The sequence below is a fragment of the Lygodium microphyllum genome, chromosome 18, assembly GCF_053477565.2.
Source record: "Lygodium microphyllum isolate KBCC chromosome 18, Lygodium_microphyllum_v1.1.10, whole genome shotgun sequence".
In the NCBI taxonomy this organism is placed as follows: Eukaryota; Viridiplantae; Streptophyta; class Polypodiopsida; order Schizaeales; family Lygodiaceae; genus Lygodium; species Lygodium microphyllum.
The window spans coordinates 131,304,144-131,328,468 of NC_141152.1; the positions used below are offsets into that span (position 1 = coordinate 131,304,144).

Here is a 24,325-nt window from a genome sequence, read left to right on the forward strand (position 1 = left end):
CAGTTTGTGGACAGCTCATTACTTTGGCAGTATCTCCTATCTCTTGCTTCATTTACCAATGGTTTTGGGGATGATTTGAAGGGTATTATTGTAGCCTGTCTTGCCCTTCTTTGTACTTGCTTGGTCTCATTGTAGATAGTGGTTCTCGTGATAATGGTATCTTCAATATTGAGAAACTAAACGGGACCAATTACAACTATTGGAAGAACCAGATATGGTAGGTTCTAGCGAAGAAATTGCAAGTTGACCACTCAAAAATGGGAGTGCCAAACCCAAAAACATTGCGACTAAGGATTGGGATGAATTGGATGAGCTATGCAAGTCCACCATCATTTTATCACTCTCTAAGTAGATTTACTACAACGTTGTAACTAAAAACCAGACTGCATATGAGCTTTGGACACAGATTAAGAATCTTTTTGACAAGCAATGTCCTATATCTCAAATTTATTGGCTAAAATAGTTAATGGACCTTTGCATGAAGAAAGGGACTTCTATGTCTGCATACTTGAACGAGTTTCACTCCATCATCATCCATTTATCTTCACAAGAGATTGAGTTCAATGATACTTTTTATTCTTTATTTCTGCTTGGTACTCTGCTGCCTGAGTCATGAGAAACTTTCTGTATGGTGCTTTGTGCTAAGGATGGGCTGAAATTGCATGATGTTGAGAGTGCCTGCTTGAGAGAAGAGATAAACAAAAAGAATGTGGATGCTTCCCGTACATCACATGCATTGACTATGAGAGGCCGACAAGATGGAAATGGCCATTGGTAAAGACTCTAACATGTCTCAGTCTAGGACATATGGATAGTCTCACAGTAAGTCCCATGGCTGTAAGTCTAGTCTTACTTGTCATTATTGTGAAAAAGCAAGTCATATTTGGCCACAGTGCCATAAAATTGCACGAAGACAAGGGAAGGAAAAAGGGAAAGGGTAAAGTGCAACATAAGAATGATGATCGTAGCATTGTGCTTAGCAAGTTTGGTGTGTCAAGATTGAGGAGATTAATGTAGTGCAGCCTGATATATATCTTATGATCTTATCTTGGCAACTTCTTCTTTGGATGCTTCAAATATGACTTATGTTTTGTTAGGATATACTCAATGTTGATTGATAGATTCATGGGTGTCCTTTCATGTGACCCCTCATAGAGAGTGGTAATGACGTGGCATTGGAGATAGTTGGTATTGGTGATGTCCAGCTGTGTTTTGCTTCAAGTAGCAGTATTTTCACTCCTCATGATGTTGCAAGTCATGTACCACCTCTCACGAAGAGCCTTATCTCTACTGGCACCCTGGATTGGTGATTCCTCAAGGAAGATTATCCATGGGAATCTTGTTATTATATGTGGAGCTAAGCCTAGTACCCTCTATCCTTTTCTTGTATTTGGGTCAGTTGACCATATTTTGGTTGTGGCAGCAATTCCACATGTATCTCTTCGGTATCGTCGCCTTGGGCACATATCTTTGAAAGGAATGAAACAAGAGATAGAGAAAGAGAGTACACAACAAATAAGAGGAGAACAAAAATTTTCTTTAACTCCAAACAAGCTCATACAAAGATGGTTCTATCCACCTATGCGTTTCCAATATGAAGCTTAGATGATGATCGAGATAGAAGATATGTGAAAAGCTTAAGGCTAGCTGGAATAACTCTGATTGGGTGAAACGATGGATAATGAAAGCTATGAAGGGATCTACCTTTTATAGCTTGTGAAGGGTGCCATGATGGATGACCTTCCATATGAACCTATGTCTGTTGACCTTCCATGTGCACCTCCACTAGTTGGCCAATGAATATTCACTAACCCTAGTCAAGGGCTACTTCTACAACCCTCAAACCCAAAATAGGGATCCCTAATAACTTTCTTACCTTGCAATTACTCTATCTAACCCAAAGGCTAGACCCGTAATGGTCACCTTTTGGCCATTTGGTCAAATAGACCTCATTTGACATATAAGTGAGGATCCACCAATATTTAGGCTCACACATGGCTTCTCCTCATAATCTAGAACACATGAACGAGACAATTCAGGAAAGAGTCCATAGTATGCTTATCTAGGTAGGCTTACCCCACAACACTTTTGGACAGAGGCATTTACTAGTACCAGACACTTGATTAACCAATCCCCTTGCACTACTATTGATTGCCAAGTTACAGAGGAGGTCTGGACTAGGAAACCTCTATCATATGCTAATTTACGTATCTTTGGTTATGAAGCATTCTGCCATGTTCCCAAAGACAAGCAAAATAAGTTGGTTTCTATGTTCGTGAAATATATCTTTCTTGGTTATGGGGATGCAAGTGAGATGGGCTATCACCTATGGGATCCATCAGCTCGTAAGATTATCTATAGCCATGATATCATTTTCCATGAGAAAAATATACATAAGCAGCCTAAACAGGTAATTGAGATATGTAGGGTAATCTTTCAAGAGGAGGCTCCTACACCCGTACAACTAGCTAGACAGCCTAGAATAGATGATACTCTAGTGACCCAAGTCCCACTTGTTGTGCAAGAGCAGCCTACTTTGAGACGTTCTACTAGAGCTAGATGTCACAGCCATAGTGCTTTATGCCCTCCATGGATTATGTTATGGTGACAAATGCATGTGAGTCTCTCTCTTATGATGATGCCATGTACAAAGATGATAGTCACTCATGGGATAGGGCTATGCAATCAAAGTTTAACTCCTTACAAAAGACTAACCATGGATTATGTTACGATGACAAATGTAGGTGAGCCTCTCTCTCATGATGAGGCCATGCAAAGAGATGATAGTTACTCATGGGATAGGGCTATGCAAAATCAGAGTTTGAACTAACCATACGAGGGATTTGGTTTCTTTGCCTAGTTGTAAGAGGGCATTGCCATGGAAGTGGGTATACATGCTAAAAAGTATCCCTGGACACCCCAAGACTGCTTATAAGGCCAGATTGGTAGCTAAGGGTTTCAAGTAGAATATGGTATTGACTTTGATGAAGTATTTTCTCATGTGGTCAAAATGACGACCCTACACTTGGTACTAGCCTTGGTTGCTTATCTAGATCTAGATATTTATTAGATGGATGTAAAGGCAGCCTTTCTACATGGAGACTTGCATGATGAGATCTATATGAAGCAACCTAAGGGCTTTGAAGAAAAAGGCAAAGAACACCTAGTGTGCAAGTTGAGAAAGAGCCGTTATGTCCTTAAGGAGGTACCTAGGGAATGGTACCACAAGTTTAATGCTTTTATACATTCACAAGGATATAGCTATAGTGCTATAAAACCGTGTTTATACAGAAGAAGGCTCGTGATGGCAGTCTTATGATTTTGGTACTCTATGTGGATGATATGCTTATTATTAGGAGAGCTCATGATGAGTTGGATGCCTTGAAAACTCAGCTCATGAAGAGCTTTGAGGTGAAGAACATGGAACAAGCCTTACATATTCTTGGGATATGCATCATGTGCAGTCGTTCTAAGGGGCTCCTTTACCTATCATAGGAGTATATCCAGAAATTCCTTGAGTTGTTTCATATATAGGAGGGTAAGCTTATTGGATGTCCTCTACCTTCTTATGTGAAGGTTAGTCAGGTTGATTGTCTGGATTTTGATGAGCAAAAGGTCGAGATTGCCAATACCCTTATACATCCGCTGTGGAAATTTTAATGTATGCCATGATAGCCACTCGTCCTAACATAACATTTATAATGGGAGTTGTGGCATACTATATGGCTACACCTTGTGGATGGCATTGGGATGCCGTCAAGGATATCATGAGGTACCTGAAGGGCACAATAGCTATGCGTATATGTTATGGTGGCCAGGATACATGAGTTGTGGGGTACACTGACTCTGATTATGCAAGCCATGCAAACAATAGGAATTCTACCTCTAGCTATGTCTTCATCTTTGTTGGAGGTGTTATTTCATGGATGTCCAAGGTGCAGAAATGCAAGGTCCTCTCTACTACTAAGGTCGAGCATGTTGTAGCAACACTGAGGCTTTCAAGGAGACTCTCTGGTTAGGTGGCAGAATTTGGTATTATTGATGTGGTCCCTACATTGCATTCAGATTCTGTGAGTGCTATCCAATTAGCCAAGAATCTGGTCTTCCATGCGAAGATGAAACACATTGAGGTGTGTTACCACTTCATCAGAGAGGTCGTTGAGGACAAGTCTTCTTTCATCTGTCAAGATCTCAATTGCCCTAAATCCTACAAATCTACTCATCACAAAAAGTCTTTTAATGGAGCATTTTTCCTTCCTTAAGAAGTTGATGCATGTTGGATGAGATGATGTCTTTCCTCATCCTGTTATACTTATGTGCATTTCTACTTTGTCACTTTTTTCTTGCTCTCTCCTCACTAGGGACACATTCGCCTTTAAGTGGGAGATTGTTGGCGATAAAGGTGCATGTGCCTAGCCACCCGTATATTATTACATCGACAATGCCCACACACCCGTACACTACAAGTGGCATGCATCCATCACTATCACTTCATTCTTTATTCTTTCACTGAAGAAACATCACACATTGTGACTGTTGGAGTTTTCACATCTTGTCTCTTTCTCTTGAAGTATGGCAACAACATGCGAAAGAACAAAAGGATATTTTAGATTTTCAAGTTGTAATCCCCACATAGGCAAATTCTAAGTAATAATCAGTCTACTAATTATTAAGGGATAAACTTTGGCAGATCTTGCTCCTTCCACCAAAGCTCTTGCTTCTGCTCATGTACTTCCAGTCCGAGCTTACTCCCTTCACTTGTCCCTCTTCTTGTCTCCTACTTCAGATTCCTTCTCTTTGTTCTTCTTTGTGTCTTGAGACCTCCTAGATGCTTCCTCCATAGCTAACCTATTTGCCAATCTATCTATCTCTTGTAATTTGCATCTCTTCTCCTCCTCTTGTTGTTATAGTTCACATCTTTTCTCCTCCTCCTATTGTTGTTTCTGATAATCTGGCTACTTTATCTTCTTGAGATTCTCTCTATTATTGACCTCATCTCTTCTCCCTCCCTTCAACCATCAAAATTGGTGCACTCTCTCTGTTATTCTCCATATTGCTGTGGGAAGCTGCACCTCGGCTCTAGGTTGTCCTCGCAGGAAAGCCATGTTTCACTTTCAGGTGGTAGTTGTCCTGCAAGGAAGCCACGTCATATCTTTAGATGGTAACTCCTACCAAGGTCATCGCACCATGGGGCATCGTGTAACAAGGGTCAAAATGATATGGGGTGACGTGACATGGGTCATCACAACACAATTTCAAGGCACTAGATTTTCTCTCCTACTTTTATAAGAGCGCTCCTCAACTCCGAGCAAGAGTTGCTCTAATACCAAGTGCAATGCATCTATACTCAATCACTCACTTGACACAACACAAAAAGTTAATACAGTATGTGAGAGAAAGATATACTCTTGTATTATTCAATGAAAGAAACAATACAACATAGACACATCCTAGGACTACACCCTCATGACACCACACATACGAGGACTCACCACTAGGTATAGGGAATCACATAGAGAGTGGAAACCAAGAAAGGCTCAAAATCACTATTACTCCTTTTATAGGTGTTTTTGGCAACAATGCCATAGTATAGCTACAAAGCCCTTATGGAGAGAGAGAGAGAGAGAGAGAGAGAGAGAGAGAGAGAGAGAGAGAGAGAGAGAGCCCTTGCATGACTATGATGAGGACATGTGAGTGAGGGTGGAGAAACACTAAAGATTATGAGGAAGAGAGTGCGATCGAAGAACAAGATGAGTGGATGACAACTAAATGTGCCCAATTTCCTTTTGTAAGGCAACAATAGGAAAGTTGGCCAACATGCAAGAAAATGAAAAATTGCTTCAATAAAAAGCCCAAAAGGGCTAAAAAATAGCCAAACCTCTAGAAAAATATTAGGTGACATGGTGTTGTGCCTAGATGGCTAAACATGGAAGAAATGATCAAGGCAAACTGTTTTAAAGTTCCTAATGTCCCCATCTAACTCGAATTAAGACTCACAAATAGGATATGGACAAAAAAATCATGACTATTAAGAAATTTGATCATCCCTATTTGTCATCTAGGGCTGTAAATATCTTATATGAAATCAGCTTCAAAGTTTTTAATATGCTCTTTTGGCTGGTAAAGGAGACTTGGTAAAGTCTCATCTTGAGTTCTCAAGATGTCAAATGGAACTAATATGGCATATGTAATTTTGCAAATCATAGATGCTAATGGATAGCCAACCAAATAATTTCAAGTTGATCTGTTTAGACATCCAAATCATATACCCAACATCATTGGAAGCTAATCTTTTTAGATATCCAAAACATATCTAATCATATGCCTTTTATAAAGAGTGTGGAAGCGACTCAACTTGAAATTTTCTTCAATGTGGAGTTGTTTGAGTATGCTTTCTGGCACATCGATTCAAAAAAGCACTTTCCAAGTAATTCCTTGTACGATGTTTGCGATGGTATCTCCAACAAATGAGATGAATTATGACTAAGGTGAAGAAACATTGAGCATTGGAAGCCTTATGTTTCAAGTTCACATTGAAAATGAGGATTCTCTACTTTTCTCATTTGTGATGTATAATATTATTTACTTCTAATAAAAGGCACACGCCAAGTCCTTCAATGGTAAGTTAAGTTGTGGGGGCACATGCATCATAAGAGGTGTTTGGATGCACCAAGATGAGCCCTCCCAATTTTTGGGAATTTGGAATGGCATGTTATGCACCCAAGTTTAAAACTCAAGTGTTTGATGTTAAATAGCTGAAACCATGGTCTTGGTGTTTGGTATATTTGCTACCAACAAGCAAGCAACTTACCCTCATATTATTCTACTTTTTGTTGAAGTTCAATTGTTGTCTCATGCTGTGGAGGTTTGCAAAGTTATGGTCTACGTTTTGTAAAAAGATTCCTAAAAAGAAGAAAGACCTTTGCCTTTTTCCATTTCTAAGAAATCATTGTTCTCTAGTAGATTATATGAATGCCCTCCTAGAATTCAATCATTTTAGAAGAGAGGACTATAATTTGTAGTATTAGGTCGCTTGGCAAACACTAGAAGCATCGTGTTCCATGTAGCAAACTATGGACTAACACCAAAAAGTAAATTGCACATCTTTAGCCTTTTGAGGGTACAATATATTTAAAGTATTAGATCATTGGCTTTGCAATTGAATCATTTGGATAGAAAATTGTCCTATAGTCTGCTATTAGCTATTTGGCTCACTAGTAAAGATAATAACATATGGGATTAGAGCTTTGGTCATGTGACTGGTGGACAAACCAAGGCGATTTTGTACGTTTAGTATGATACGTTCAATACGCGAATATGTACAATATGAAATGTACACAAAATTTTAAGAGTAAAATATGTTGTTTTGTACATTCATTTTTAAAAACGTGAAAAGAGGGACAAGGAGAGAATGTGATATGTATGATTAACCTTGAAATTAAGAGAGAGAGAGGGATAGGAGAAAGAGAAGGCAAGGGAGAGGGAGAGGGAGAGGGAGAGTAAGGTGATCAAAGAAGATAGTGGCTTGAAGATTTAGCTCAAGAGAGGGAGATTGATGAAGATGGCAACAGATTTGTGTGGTGAGATGGGGGGAGGGGGACTGCCGTTTTATAAGGGCTGAGGTGAGGAAAAAGAGATGAGGAAAGCGTATGAAAGGAGTGTGAAAGATAACTTTGAATCTATAACCACCCCAAAAAATGGGCAAATTTTCAAAAAAATCCCCCACTAAAGTCCACTTGAAGAGAATGCTTATTGGATCACTTCTCACTTAACGTCGTGATTGTTGAGTGTGCCTAAGGCAACAATGTTTGTTGCATGTGTAAACTCAAGTCATATGCTTTGTCGTGTTTTATAGGTATAAGAATATATTGATAATGAGCACTTGGTTTTTTGGATACAATATTTTGCATAATTAAGGCGAAAGCTTTCATCTTGGTTAACTTGAAAGTCTTGGAATGAGATGTTTTCATGGAGTTTTATAGTTGTTAATTGCTAGGTTCTTTGGCATCATGAGAAAAAAGCCAACATTTGGTGGAAAGTAAAGTGTATTTTGCAAGACTTTCTAAATGGATGCACACAATTCAAGTCACTGCCCTTTTCTAATTGCAGGAAGAGAGAATCTTTCATCTATTCCAAGAGCTACAAGTAGGTTACTTGACCTTATAAACATCTCGAGATCAATAGTAGAGAAACTTCCCTATATGAATACTGATGGACAATGTGATCCAAGTCAAAAATGGGAGAATACCGAAGTGCCGCTTTTCCAACGTGGTTTACGAGTACGAACAAAACCACAAACTCTAATTGTAAGCCCTTGATATTTCCGATTTCCCACAATTAAACAATTGTGTGCTTGTTGGGTATTTCACTCACGCCTCACTTACACCTACGCTCACATCTGAGTGTCAGTGATTAGTAGGACACTAGGGCACTTTTTACTCTCAGTAGGAGAGGTTTTTTCCCCCAGACTTACGGTATTATTTCGTATGTGCTTATGACACACACTTACGGGCACTTACCGTGATTGGGTGTGAGCACCCCCCTATAACCCCAAGGTTTTAAGGGTTGTACCTTGTACTTTCAATTTACACTCTTTCAATCCATTGCATTGGGTGTCGTGCGTCACTCTCTATTGTCTATTGTTTTCTATGCTGAGCTTCAATCCTGCCATCCTCTCTCACATTTGGTATCAGAGCAACATTAGCTCTGTTCAGCTGAGGTTCTATTTAGCTTAGCTCCGCTCAGCATGTGGGAGCTCTCCGCTTAGTCGAACTCTGCCTCGTCAGATTCGTCGCGATCTGCAACAACTCGACTTGTTTCTTGCGCCACACACCATATCGTCTCTAGTCCACCCATGTGCTACACGCCACGTCAGCTGCCTCACCAATCCATCTGAAGCACCAGCAGCTCAACCCGCCAGTTCCGTCTCCTGTGTCACGCTCACCAGCTGTCTTGAGCATCGCTTGCGTCTGACCAACCATCAGTCGCTTCGCTCGTCGATTGTCAACTCCTCCTTGCTCGTCCACTTGTCCAACGTCCCACCAACTGCCTACCATGTCCAGCCAAACGCCATGTCAACTCCTCCAAGCCCTGCCAGAGTTGACATCGCCTGCCAGCTACTGCATGCTTCACTCGCCAGCTCACCTATGACGTCAATCGCCTCGCCTAGCAGCTCGTCTGCGATGCCCAACACCAGTCAACCCGTCGAAGGCGTGCCTGACGGCTTTGTGTTTTTTTTTTGTATTAAAAAAATTAATCTCTTGCAATTTTTGGAAGTAGGGGTTCCCACGGCACAGGCACAAAATTCAAAATACATGTCAAGGACATGGTCGATGCAAATTTCTAGGCATATTCATCAAAATTTTTGGAGCTTTGATGTTTTCTGGGAACATTGGTATACACATTGTAGTTACAGTCACTGACAGACTATTTTGACAAACCCGAGGCAATGAAATTTTGGGGATTTTACTGGTACAGTATTGCTGAACACTGATTGCACGTTAAACTGCATGCATAGCAGACAGTTTTGACAAAGTGCACCTCTGTACACTAATTGTAGAAAGTTATTTCTTGCAATTTTTTAAAAATTTTCAGATTTTTAGTGAAGTTCTACTTCGACATTGCTCTTTTGCATTTTTTGGTAATTGAAAAATCATGGCAAATCAAGGAGGAGATGTTTTCACCTATGTATCTAAGGAGGACATATTGGATGGAAATAACTATTCACTTTGGTCGTTCATGATGAAGAATATACTTGTAGTAAAAAATCTTTGGGATTGTGTCAGTGAAGAAGAAGCTCGACTTGGAGTTGTGGCTCCAGCTACTCCTCCTCCAAGAGGACGTACACCACGAGCACCTCAACCTGCTTTACTTCAGCCACTTCCCCAAAGAACAGTAGCTCAAAAAGCATGGGATACATGGGATGCACATGATTTGTCGTTGATTGCATTGGCAGTTCAGCAGTCAATCATCCCTCCATTCGTTCAGCATCTTCTTCACAAGAAGCTTGCCTAACTTTGAAGCAGATGTTTGTAGGCAAAAATGAGACTCGCATCTGTTTCTTAAAGAAAGAGCTAGAGACATTGAAAATGGATGAAGGTGATTCTATTCAAGATAACTTGAACAAAATTCAGGACTTGAGAGAGCAACTCATGAATGTTGATGAGTACTATTCGGATACACAGATGATATTAACCACTTTGAACTCATTACCTCCTTCGTACTTGGCTTTTCATACGGCCTTAAACCTCACCATGAGGATTGCCGCGCAACCAATTACTTTTCTTCAATTAGTCAGTTTGCTTCTAGAGGAGGAGCAAACACGAAAGAATAGTGGTGTATAGCCTCTAAGCAAGCTTTTATGGCTAGACAAAAGGGCAAAGGCAACCAAGTGGAGAATGCTCCGCATAGTTCTGGGACTTTTGGCACATCACTAGCAAACAAAAAACAAGGTGGCACGCAAGCCAAAAAGGAAAAATGCCATTATTGCAAGAAGCCAAGCCACTACATCACTGAGTGCAGAAAGCGTATTGCCAAAGAGAAAAAAAAGGTCAGGAATGTCAGTTTCTGATTCTCCTTCCATTGCTATTGAGTCTGTATCCTTTATTGCAGATAATGACTATTGTTTCTACACATGCAATTATGACACCTCTTGGGCAAATCGAGCATTCAGCTCTACTGAGGATATAAACACTTGGTTTTTGACAATGGTACTTCTAAGCATATTACATCTCACAGAGATTTATTTGCATTTGTTCATGCAACTCTAGTTGGCAAGTCTGTGCAGTGTGCCAACAATGCATCATACCTGTTAGAGGAATTGTGGAGATTGTGCTCACAACCATTGGATGGCTCAATTCTCTGCCTACAGGATGCTTTATTTGTGCCAGGCATAAAGAAGAATTTACTTTCTATCTCTTCTTTGGCACGTTGTGGATTGCAAGTCACATTTGATGATGACCAATGCATGGTGAGAGACAACGAACACATGACTTTGACCTTGACAGCACTTTATGTCATGGGTTATACGAGTTGGATGCTCTTTCAGTTGATCAGTCATCAGCATATTTGACATCCACTCTTACTCCTATGATACAGGCAAAGTTATGGCATGTTAGGATGGGGCATGTGAACTTTAGCAACTTGATGCTCTTACAACATACGCAAATGCTAGATGGATTACCTCTACTGGAGAGACCTCCTGAGCACTTGTGCGAAGGATGTATTTTAGAAAAAATGCATCATTTTTTGTTTCCCCGCGATGTTGCTTTTTGAGCAACAGCCAGGTTGCAGTTAGTGCATTCAGATGTATGTGGATCTATGCAAACAATCATTGGGAGAATGTTACTATTTTGTGACTTTTATTTATGACTTTACTCGATTTTGTTGGGTCTACTCTTTGGTCAAAAGTCAGAAGTGTATGATGCATTCTTGGCTTCTATTGCACTTGTTGAAAACCAGTCTGGTTGTAAAATTAAGACTCTCCGTTCGGACCGAAAGGAAAAATACATATCCTCTATGCTAAATTCTTTTTTGAACCAGAAGGGCATTGTCCATCAATACACTACTGCTTATACTCCGCAGCAAAATAGGGTTACAGAGAGAAAGAATCGGTCACTCATCAAGATTGCCAGATATATGCTAAAGGCAAAGAGCTTGCCTCACAGCTTTTGGATGGAAGTCGTCATGTGTGATTGCCATGTTTTCAATAGATGCCTCACCAAAGCTTTGAAGAAAATTATACATTTTGAGGCTTTGAACAGCCGGAAACCTTCTATTGGACACTTTCGTACCTTTGGGTGCCTTGCATATGCACATATTCCAAATGTACTCAGAAAAAAATTGAATAACAAGGCTGTTAAATGCATTTTTATGGGATATAGTAGTGAGATCAAAGACTATAAACTCTATGATCCTGTTTCTAAAAAAGTGTTTGTCAGTAGGGATATACTATTTGATGAAAAATCAGAATTATCCCTAACTGGTTTAGATACATATCAGGTTGCCCGTGATGTATTTGAAGGGCTGCTGTCCATTACATTTGGTGATTCAGCTGGAGTTTCAATAAGTGAACTCAATGTTCAACCAGCTACTTCTTTGAAAAATGTAGAAAATCAACCATTCGCGGATTAGAATATTGAACGTGTTAAAACTAAAATTCAGCAAGAGCTTATAGATAGTCAAGAGACAAGACAAATGCCTAGATGGTATTTACAGACTATGAAATATAGTCATCTGGATGTACCCATGGCTGGTCGTACTAGAAGGCAAACTCGTATCCATGATACTGCACATACCATGGAGTTTGTTATGACAACAAGCACCCTTGATGAAGAAGAGCCTGAATGTTTTGAAGATGCACAACAGAGTGTGCATTGGATAGCAACAATGAAAGCTGAATTGGATTCCATCACTAAGAATCAAACATGGGATTTGGTGTATTTGCCATTTGGAAAGAAAGCCATTGGAACAAAATGGGTCTATAAGCTAAAACGGAATGCAAATGGATCCATTGACAAATACAAGGCAAGGCTTGTAGCTAAAGACTATGCACAAATAAAAGGCATTGACTATGAGGAGACATTTGCTCCTACTTCCCGTATGGCCATCATCAGGTCTATGGTTACTTTAGTTACTCATTATGGATGGACTATGTATCAGTTGGATATTAAAACTGCATTTTTACATGGGAAACTTCATGAGGAAGTATATGTACAACTGTCCATTGGTTTTACAGTTGAGGGCTTGGAACACTTGGTCTACAAGCTAAAAAAAGCCTTGTATGCTTTCTTGCTTAGCCAAGGGTTCATAAACAACTCATCTAAGTCTATCATTTACATATGTAAAGAGAGATCCATGCTGATAATTTTCTTTATGTTATGATCTCTTGCTTACAAGGACAGTTGCTTATTAGATTTCAACATTTAAACAAAATTTGCAACAAACTTTTGACATGTCAAACTTGGGATCCTTGCATTATTACTTGGACATTCAATTTATACATGATACTAGAGGTATCGGGTTATTACAATCAAGATACATTGATAAACTTCTTGAGAAGTTTGACTTACAAGATTGCAAACCAGTTTGTACACCAATGAAACCTGGACTTGAACTGTCATTACATTATGACAGTGATTTGTTTGATATACACACATATGCTCCAGTACTTGCATGTCTTATTTACTTATGCAACACTAAGCCGCCAGACATACAATTTGCAGTTTTATCCCTGAGCAGATATATACATCAACCACGTATGTCACATTGACAAGCTATTAAGCGTGTCTTCCATTATTTGCAGGGTACTAGATCTCTTGGATTGCTTTAGGCAAAGGAGAGACCACTGCAATTACATGCTTACAGTGATTATGATTCACGTCACTCCACTAGTGACAATTATTTCTTTCTTGGCTCGTCTTACATATCTTGGCTTAGAAAGAAACAGTCGACTGTTGCCACATCGTCATGTGAAGCTGAATACAAGACACCTTTCACTACCACAGTTGAATGCATATGGATTAGACGTTTGCTTGTTGATCTGGATATATCTGTTACGAAGCCTACTCCTTTGTTCACTAATAGTGTGCCATTACAATGGCATGGAACCTAGTATTTCATACATGCACAAAACACATTGAGATATATTATCACTTTGTCAAAGAGAAGCTACATGCGGATGATATCAGCCTTGTCTATTATCCTACCACCAATAATGTGACAGACATCTTTACCAAAGTTTTCTCGTGACAAATTTGAAGCATTTCGCCATGCTTTAAATTTGATCTCCTTTAGTGGCGGATGATCCTTATACTCGATCACTCTTCACTACAAGGAGGTTTGTTGGATATTTCACTCATGCCTCACACCTACGCTTACATCGAAGTGTTGGTGATCAATAGAACACGAGCACTTGTACTCTCGGTAGGAGAGGTTTTTTCTTCCCGAACTTACGATATTATTTCGTATGTGCTTATGAAACACACTTATGGGCACTTATCGTGTTCGGATATTCACACCCCCTACAACCCTAAGGTTTAAGGGTTGTACCTTCTACTTTCAATTTACACTCTTTCAATCTATTGCATTGGGTGTCGTGCTTCACTCTCTACTGTCTATTGTTTTCTGTGCTGAGCTTTGATCCTGCCATCCTCTCTCACAATGCTAATGCATTGACCATAACATCAAAAGAAACTAAGAAAACCACATATTTGTAGTCAACAGAAGTAAACACATGAAAGAGTTAACCACTACAATAGCACTTGTTTGTGCAATTGAAAGGCAATGCCCCAATGGTTCTTAGTTGAATTGCTTTACATTATCTTAAGTCCTGTGGACACATGAAGGTTACCCTTTTTTCTTTTGTTGATAATGTGTTTTTTCTATTCGGTTAGTTTTGAATTTCCTTGTGGAGCTTTGTAGACTGTGCCAAAATCGAACACAAAGCGAAAAAAACCACTAGATTCAACACACGCAGGTGCTATTTAACTGATGTGCTCCAACAATTCTTGGTTAAATTACTTCATATTACATGAAGTTTGTGAATACAAGGTTACTAGATGTTTTTTTGTAAGGTTTTGTTCATGTTGAGCTTTTTCATTTTCTGAAGGACACCTAAATGGAAATAGCACTCCAGAACTTCAGCAAGCATATACTAATGCTTGAACAAGTAGTACTTGAACAAGTAATCCACACATCCAAGGCATAAAAAGACTGCATTGAGACAAGTCACAACCCAAATTGGTGGTGCACCAAACCCAGTTAGTTCTTCATTCTTTTTACAAACTTATTTCCAACTTACAATACTACATACAAGAGATGTAATTGCTGGTTATAAAGTTGAATGTGTGCTAGAGAAAACCACACACTAACTTTATAGCTTTGCTGTAGGCTTGTTTGTCTTTTTTGAACCAGCTATGTACTTCTGCATCATCTCAAACTGTTCAGGTTTCATTTCTCCATAGTACTTGTATGCTCTTTTCTGCAACAAACAAAAATGAATCTCTCTCTCTCTTTTTTTTTCCGTAAAATCTCTCTCTCTCTCTCTCTCTCTCTCTCTCTCTCTCTCTCTCTCTCTCTCTCTCGCACAGAGGAGTTAAAAACACGTATACTACAAAAGGAAATCAACGAGTTAAACACACGTAGAAAAAGAAATCAAAACCTTTGCTAAGACAATAATACCAAGGCAGAGATTGAGGACATAGGAGAGTGCCAAAATGAATTCATGTGGTGAAAAAGCAAAAGATTGTTGGATAGTGAAATAGAATTAATGAATGCCACCATGAGGATGAAGCTGAGACATGTTGAAGTGTTGCAAGTTACTAGATGGGGTGAGAAAGACATTGCACAAAATCATTGGAGGAACTTGGAATAAAAATGGGGGTGTTTCAAGCACCTATCAAGAATGCATGTGGAGAGCGGGCAAGGATATCACCAAAGCTCAGCAGGGGCCTCTATTCAAATTTTAACAAGGAAGAAGAGGAACACGGCTACAAAAAAAAACAGCCCGTAAGGGCACAACTATACTAGGACAAAGATTACAGAGCACCAGTCCACACAATGGTATGGAGCCTATGAGAACTTTAAGAATGACATTTTGAAATTGCCATGGATCTGTATGCTTAGACGCAGGATACTTTGAGAACATGTTTAGAGGCAGAGATACCACAAGTATAGCAACCTTTATACACTATGCCATCGATAGACTGTAAACAAGGAGAGCCTTGGACCATGATAGAGCTGACCAGCTTTCCACTCTTGTGAAATGATCACTCAGTTGTTGCTACACATGGTCAGTAAGGCCATGACTGAGCATTGCTTAGACAGCTGGTCCAATCACATTGTTGTGCTGCCTTTTGGAAGCAAAAAAACAGAGGTACAATGAAAAGAAGTGGACAGCAGTGGAGAGAGATGAATAGAAAGGCAGACTTCAGTGAGAAAATCAGCTAACCTGTCAGAGCACCAAATCTGGTGAACCTAAAATGCATGAAAAATGGTCACACGTAAAATGTGCCTACCTACAAAGGGGGAAAAAATTGAGGCGAAACTCCTAAATATTGTGTGTCCTGTGTACACAATTGTGTGCTTAGTGACCACATAAGATTTGTCCAAAGACTTTCTACGATTGAGCAATTCTCCACAGATTTTTGTTGTCTCCAGTGATATCTCCAGAGGGGTCAAGCAATCCTCAGTGATATTTGTTTGCTCTAGATATATGCTTGGATCCAAATATGTATGAAGATTTTCTTTTCTTTTTATAGAAAGGGAAAATGCATTGTAAAATGCGAAGTTGATTAATAGAAGTATGATTTCTTTCTGCTCCTCTCTCCTCCTGTTGTACACCTCGTTCCTCTCCATCTCACTCCACCCTTCACTCGACCCCACCTCTATCACAACATTCGCAACAAACTTGCATCTGTCTATATCCTCTCTTCTCTTCAGCAATTCTTTCTCTCTTCTCTCTCCAGCGTCTCTCTTTAGTCAGCATTTTCCTCGAACATTGTTTCTCTATTCTCTGGAATTGCATTTCACATTGAACTTCACAGCATTTTTCTCCAAACTTCTCTGGACCAGCATTTTTCTCCAGACTTTGGACATATATTTCCCTTTGGACTTTAGCATCTTTCTTGACTTGTATATCTCCTTGGAGATTCTCCTCACGTTTCTCTCTAGCAGTTACTTTGTACTTTCCCCTCGACTTCCATTTCTCTCTAGACTTCCACAGATCCTCAGACTCCCATTTCTGTACATGTTTCCCCCCCTACACTTGAATTTCTCTCTAGACCACCTCCTCCAAACTTGGATTTCTGTGCATTTTTGCATTCCCTGTAGACTTCTCTGCAGATTTGCTCAACCATACTTGCATTTCCAGAGACTTCGCAGCTGTATGGTAGAGCAAGCATACTGCTCTGTGGAACCCACTTGCACCGCATACACCTATACAATTTGGTGATCGTGGAGGGACCCTAAAGCTCTGTGAGGTACTTGACTCACAAAAATTCATCAAGCATATGCCTACAAGCCACCTTGGCAAATCCTTAAGAGTTAACTCCTCCCACTCCTATCACTCCTTTTTGGGGGCTTTTTTTTTTTTTTTGGAGAAACGATTGAAATTTGAAAGATGCCTCACAAGCATAGTTGCCTCCGTACGACGTACAGTACTGTTTGTACCATACAATCCATACGGTTCTGTACCATATGGATTCATACGATATTTTGGGCCTATTTGGACCACCTCGCCTGCACATCCCGCGTTCCCTACGCCCTCGCCTTTACTCCTGCGCATTCCGCCTGCCTGCGTGGCACTTTTTGGGGGGGGTGGGAAGCCTTAAATACCTCATCCCACCCCCTTTTCCAACCATGCACTCCGCCGCCCCCCCCCCCCCCCCCCCCCCCCCCCCCACAAGCCCTCTTTGGATTCCTTCCAACTGGCAGCCCTCTCTTTGACCGTTGACCCCTCTTTGACTGTTTGAACTTTGACCCTTCTCTCATCTACAAAAGGTACTCCTCTCCTCCATTCTTCCACACCAATTCAGCAAGCACTTACCATTCTCATCTTTCTCTCTTGGATTTTGATTCTTGAATGGACTTGTGATTTGTCATTCTCGAATCTCATCTCCCATCCCCTCTTTCCCGCACCCTATCAAAGCATTTTCCATTCTCAAATCTCATCTCCCATCCCCTCTATCCCGCACCCTATCAAAGCATTTGCCATTCTCATCTCCCATCCCCTCTCTCTCACTCTTGCTCTTTCAACTTTACCCCAACCCTCAGGCCTCTCGAGTCTCCCTCCCTTTCAACTTTTAAGACTCAAGTTTCAAGAGTCAGGACTCTCTCTCTCTCTCTCTCTCTCTCTCTCTCTCTCTCTCTCTCTCTCTCTCTCTCTCTGTGGCCTCTTTATCCGTCATCGGCACCATGACTCGTCAGAAGTACGAGGCCTTCAATTTGCATGCGATCCATGTGCAGAGGGCCACAAAGAAGTCCAACTCTCACCATTGGACATGCAAGTATTGCGGGAAGCGCTATACAACTTGGCTTCTCGAACATCTTCCCAAGACGGGAGGGGCAAGTTGCTCCGTGCAAGGAGATCCCTCAAAACTATAGCAGCCAGAAACATTTAGAAACGAAACATTAGAAACGTGTTTCGTAAGTTTCTTTCGAGAAGGGGTAAAATAAGAAATGAGAGATTTTTTTATAAAGGGTCTTTTAATAGTTTTAAACTAGGGAAAGATGTTTTAAACCTCCATGGAACTTTCTCTTAAACAAAAACAAGTAAATTGAGCAAAAGTGATAAAACATGAAACAATATAGTCAATTCAAAATAACATGTTACACATCCATGATCCATAATCCATTGTTGACTATTGTCAAATATTAATCTTTGAATAAGCTATACTATAATCAAACCTTAAACATCGTGATCATTGATTCATACATATCACATAAAGAAAATTGGAAGACATTTTACATAGCCCATGTGCGAATAGCAATGTGAAATGGGTAAAGCAGCGATATCATGATTCTCATTTCAAAACAAGTTACAAAATGATTAAATGTCCAAAATGAATCATGATACATCATAGATAACTCATAAATGAAACTAGAGTCATATAATGAACTGTCCAAACAATAATGGTCCATGGACACTACACTAAGTGAAAATCCCAAAAAGTTAAGATTCTAGAGTCTAATCCAAAATCATGAACCCTCATGAGTTATGACTCATGAATCACTACTCAAACTCATCATCATCACCATCGCCACCATCATCATCCCCATGCTCATCCTCCTCACTCACACTCCAATCATCCTCTGTGTCATTTATGACACTAGCTCGAGCACTAACTGCTACCATCCTACTGGAACCTTCTCTTGGAATTGATGCATTAGCACCCCTGGCCCTAGATCTTGTTTGATGCCAAAGCTGTGCTCTCTCTGCTGCAAGTAAAGCCCACACCTCATCATCCTCGTGTGTAGGATGCACCGATTCTTCTAAGCGAATTTCCACCTTGAAGGAGTTGGGGATGATCTTATTTGGTCCACTGCAATTCTGTCTTTTCCGTAAGACTATTGCTAGAGCAAAAGCGAGTAGGCGCAAAAGCGAACAAGCAAAGGAGCTAGCGTGGGAGTTGGGACTAACGATGATCAACGGGGTAGGAGTGGACAGTCGACACGGCGAACAAGCACACAAGCGGACTGGTGGTGGAGGTGGCGTGGAATTGTCGACAGTCGACGGGGTAGAAGCGAGACAGACGAGCGAGACAGGAGGCGTGAGTCGTGACAGGCAACGCACGTGACAAGTCACGAGTGACGAAAGCATAGTTGCCTCCGTACGTGGTAAGCAATGGTCCGTACGGTACCGTACAATACGATTTCGTACGTTAAAACTGGCCTCTTTCAGCCACTTGGTCTGCGCGTCCTCGTTCTGCGTTTCTAGTTTCATGCTTTTCTTGCACTGTTGCGCTTTTTGGGGGGTGGGAAGCCTTGGATATCTCACCCCACCCCCCTTTTCCAAATTCCAACCATACAAAACTTAAAAGGTGCTCCTCTTTGGATTCCTTCCAGACTCCAGCTTCCAACCCCTTCTTTGGATTCCTTCTCTTTAGACTTTGACTGTTTGAACTTTGAACTTTGGCCCTTCTCTCATCTACAAAAGGTGCTTCTCTCCTCCATGCTTCCACACCAATTCAGCAAGCACTTACAAGTTACCATTCTCATCTTCCTCTTTCCCGCACCCTATCGAAGCATTTGCCATTCTCAAATCTCATCTCCTATCCCCTCTATCCTGCACCCTATCAAAGCATTTGCCATTCTCATCTACCATTCCCTCTCTTTCACTCTTGCTCTTTCAACTTTACCCCAACCCTCGGGCCTCTCGAGTCTCCCTCCCTTTCAACTTGCAAGACTCAAGTTTCAAGAGTCGAGACTCAAGCATCTCTCTCTCTCTCTCTCTCTCTCTCTCTCAGGCCTCTTTATTCGTCATTGGCACCATGACTCGTCAGAAGCACGAAGCATTCAATTTGCATGTGATCCATGTGGAGAGGGGCAAAGAAGTCCAACTCCCACCATTGGACATGCAAGTATTGTGGAAAGCGCTATACAAGTGGTGCAACTCGGCTTCTCCAACATCTTTCCAAGATGGGGGGGCAAGTTGGTCCATGCAAGGAGATCCCTCAAAACATTGCGGAGGAGATTCTCGCCAAGATGAGAGGGGGATCCACAAGAGGAGGACGAAGTGGCTTATCGGCACCAACTCCTATGCCTACTAATGAAGAAGCATCGAATGTGGGCATATCTTCAACCGATGTGGGAGAGGCCTCTACCATTGGTGGTGGGAGCTCCACATCCGCATCCAGTTCTGGTAAAAGACAAAGAGTGGAGGCTCATGTGGTGCCAGAGAGACAATCGTCTCTCTCAAGCTCTTGGTCATGTGCATGGATCAGTTGCCTTTCTTAGAGAAAGGCAATGACTTGCTGACATTGAAATTGCACACACAGTGATTGAGTGCAATCTTGCATTTAATGTCCTAAAGCAAAAGCAATGAAAGAAGATGGTCAAAGCCATTGCCAATGTGGGTCCATGTGAAGGATGGACCGGTGTCACATACAACGACATGAGGACGAGAAAGATTGATAAAGAGGAGAGGATTGATAGAGCCCTTGATCCTATTCGAGCCGCATGGATAAAATATGGTTCCTCCATTCTCACCGACGCATGGAGTGATCGTAAGAAATCGGGCATCATCAACATACTCATCTCATGTCCACTCAGTACTTACTTTTTTCGGGTCGTAGATACCAGCAAGAGGGGGAGAAAAACGACGGGCGCATTCATCTACCGCCATATTCGACAAGCTATCATTGAGGTACACATTGCAATTTGCGTTTTAAATTTGTTTCACTTTCTTTCATTATGATAATATCATGATTTATAATTGAAATTTGATTTATACATAACTTGAAATTTGTAAATTATAGTTGTAGGTGGGCCCCTCAAATGTAGTGCAAGTTGTTACCGACAATGCATCGAATTGTCGGCGCATGGGCCCATTGTGTGGACTCCATGTGCAAGTCATTGTTTGGACTTGCTCATGGAGGACATTGGGAAGCTCAAGTGGGTGGTCCGCAAAGCACATCAATTGTCACATTCTTCACGTTAAAGGTAAAGGTGCTTGCGATGTATCGTAAGCATAGCACACTTGAGTTGAAGAAACCTTCTTCAACTCGCTTTGCTTACATGTGGTTATTGCTAGAGCGCCTTTGTGAGGTGCGGTCCACCTTGCGCCAGATAGTGGTGTCCACTCTATGGAATGAGTGGAATGAGCATGAGACAAAGGAGGCCAAAGCCATACAACGCTTGTGCCTTAATGAGCAGTTTTGGCAAAAATTTTGTGCCTTTGTCATTGTCATGACTCCCTTTTATAGGGTGTTACGTATGAGTGATTGCAAGGAGTCCACCATGGGCCTTCTCGTTCACTTCTTTAGAGTGGCATTGGCAGAGGCACATGCTTGTACAGTGATCACAAAGACACAGCATGCACATGTTTTAGAGATAGCAGACAAGGAGGAGATGATTTTTGCAGAGCTCTATAGAGAGCTTATAACAGCAGATACTCGTGACACTCGCAGTCAGCGTACTCATGGGCGAGGAGTTCGAGTAGGTGGTAGGAGGGGCATGGTCATTCGACGCCCTCCATCATCAAGGAGGGGTGGTTCGAGTGGCTTGCAGACATATGTAAGGCGGAGCTCTAGTAGCTCACATCGTGTGCCTCATGATGACATCCCCCCCTTGCCTACACAGCCGCCACCTAGAAAGCCATCATTTGATGATGATGGTAACCTCATCAGTGAAGATGAGTATGAGTGTGTCTCATCATCCGATGCCGAGGAATCATCTTCAGACTCTCTTGATGAGCACTTAGATGGTTCTGATGATGATGATAGTGATGCCTCATCATAGATTCATCATTCATATGCAATAGGTCTCTCTTTTTTTTGTATCAGATATACTAGACTATAGTTGTATGATGTATCCCATGTTTTGCGTAGCCCATACCACCGCGATGGTCACCCTCATGTATTCATCTTATTCTGTAATGAAATGGCTATTTCCACTTTAAACATGTATTCTATGATCTATAATTTAATGATTTATGGTTTTTGTTATTTAAAAAATCATTTTATTTTTTTTTCGTGCTAATATTGTACCGTACCTTATAAAATCATAAGGTATCAATTAGTACCATATTTTATCGTATTGTATCTTTCGTACCTGACAACTATGGACAAAAGGTACGTCTCTTTTGAAATTTTTTGCTTTTTTTTTCCATCGACATAGACCAACACTAACCTTTGTTTTTTTACAAACTAGCTCGCTTTTTTTTTTTGGGGTCCCCCCTCCCGATGTTTTTTATGCAAAGAAACGTTTTATACTTTAAGAAACGTTTTATACTCTACGAAACCTTTCGTAAGTTTCGAAAGGAAAGAAACGTGTTTCTTTGTTGCTATGCTCAAAACATCAAGGAGTAGATCCTCACAAAGATGAGAGGGGGATCCACGAAAGAAGGAGAAAGTGGCTTATCAGCACCAACTCCTATTTCTACTAACGAGGAAGTATCAAATGTAGACGTATCTTCAACCGATGCGAGAGAGACCTCTACCATTGGTGGTGGGTGCTCCACTTCCGCATTAAGCTCCGGTTAAAGACAAAGAGTGGAGGCTCATGCAGTGCCGGAGAGACAATCCTCTCTCTCTCAGGCTCCCGGTCATGTGTGTGGATCGGTTGCCTTTCTTAGAGGAAGGCAATGACTTGCGGACATTAAAATTGCACGCACGGTGATTGAGTGCAATCTTGCATTCAATGTCCTAAAGCAAGAGCAATGGAAGAAGATGGTAAAAGCCATTGCCAATGCGGATCCATGTGAAGGATGGACCAGTATTACATACAATGACATAAGGACGAAAAAGATTGATGAAGAGAAGGAGACGATTGATAGAGCCCTTGATCCTATTCGGGCTGCATGGATAAAATATGGTTGCTCCATTCTCACCGACGGGTGGAGTGATAGTAAGAAATGGAGCATCATCAACATACTCGTCTCATGTCCACTCGGCACTTACTTTTTGCGGGCCGTAGATACCAGCAAGAGGGGGAGGAAAATGACAGGTGCATTCATCTACCGCCACATTCGACAAGCTATCATTGAGGTATACATTGCCTTTTGAATTTCTTTCACTTTCTTTCATTTATGATAATTAATTTATGCATAACTATCTATCTCTCTATTCTAATTTCTCCACTATCTATCTCGATTCTCTCTTTCCCCCCCAGGCTGCAAGGCCCCCAACCCCCATCTCTCCTCATTCTTGAATCTTTAAAGTTAAAAGTTGAAACTTGAAAGGCTCAAGTTTCAACTCTCTCTTTCTCTCTCTAACCACCAAGTATTGTTAGTATACTTGTAATTTGTAAATTGTTACTTGTAATTTGTAAATTGTGGTTGTAGGTGGGCTCCTCAAATGTGGTGCAAGTTGTTACCAACAATGCATCGAATTGTTGGCGCATGGGCCATTTGCTTTGAGGCCGAGTTTCCTACCATTGTGTGGACTCCATGTGCAAGTCATTATTTGGACTTGCTTACTGCTCATGGAGAACATTGGGAAGCTCAAGTGGGTGAAAAGGTGTTGGCATGTAAAGGTCCTTTATTCACCTCCGTGTATTTTACACGTGTATTGTTATGTTGTACATGTGAATGCACCCTTACGGGCCCTAAGTATAAATACATTTTATTCTTTGTGTAGTAACATCTGTGTCAGAAATTGCAGACATTGTGCGCATTGACCTCAATTAATTTGGGGATTTTTCAAATTTGTTGGAATTTTGCTCATCCGAGTAAAATTTCTTGGCATTGGACCAAGAAAAATTGGGGCTTTTCATGTATTGATGTAATTTTGCTCAACTGAGTCAGTTTGGCTGACACTTGCGCACATTTGGACCTGGAAATTTGGGATTTTGTGCAGAATTTGATAAATTTCTGCATTATTTGCTTGTGCAGTGGCTGGTTTATGTCAAAACAGCAGAGGATTATTGTTGGTTATGCAAGAACAGTAGTGTATTTGCTGATTTAGCTTGTGCTCTTGCAGTTCAGTGCTATTACACTTGTACTTGGGATAAAATGGCTGCAACTTCTTCCAGTTCTGACATTAAAAGTTTGATGGAAATCAAGCGATTTGACGGTCAGGGCTTTGATCTTTGGAAAGATCGTATGCAAGGCATACTGTTCCTAAAGGATTGTGAGGATGCTTTGCAAATGGATAAACCCGCACAAATG

At 40.9% G+C, this 24,325-nt stretch overlaps 1 protein-coding gene across 1 annotated transcript in view; it reads right to left on the bottom strand.

Moving 5' to 3' along the window:
- Window positions 1-14,502: 14,502 nt before the first annotated feature.
- LOC148021386 (putative enoyl-CoA hydratase 1, peroxisomal) overlaps window positions 14,503-24,325 on the bottom strand; it is a 101,276-nt gene continuing 91,453 nt past the window's right edge. The window contains exon 5 of the mRNA XM_087698146.1: window positions 14,503-14,980. Coding sequence (XP_087554272.1) covers window positions 14,873-14,980 — 108 coding nt within the window. The 3' untranslated portion in view covers window positions 14,503-14,872. The remainder of the gene's footprint in view (window positions 14,981-24,325) is intronic.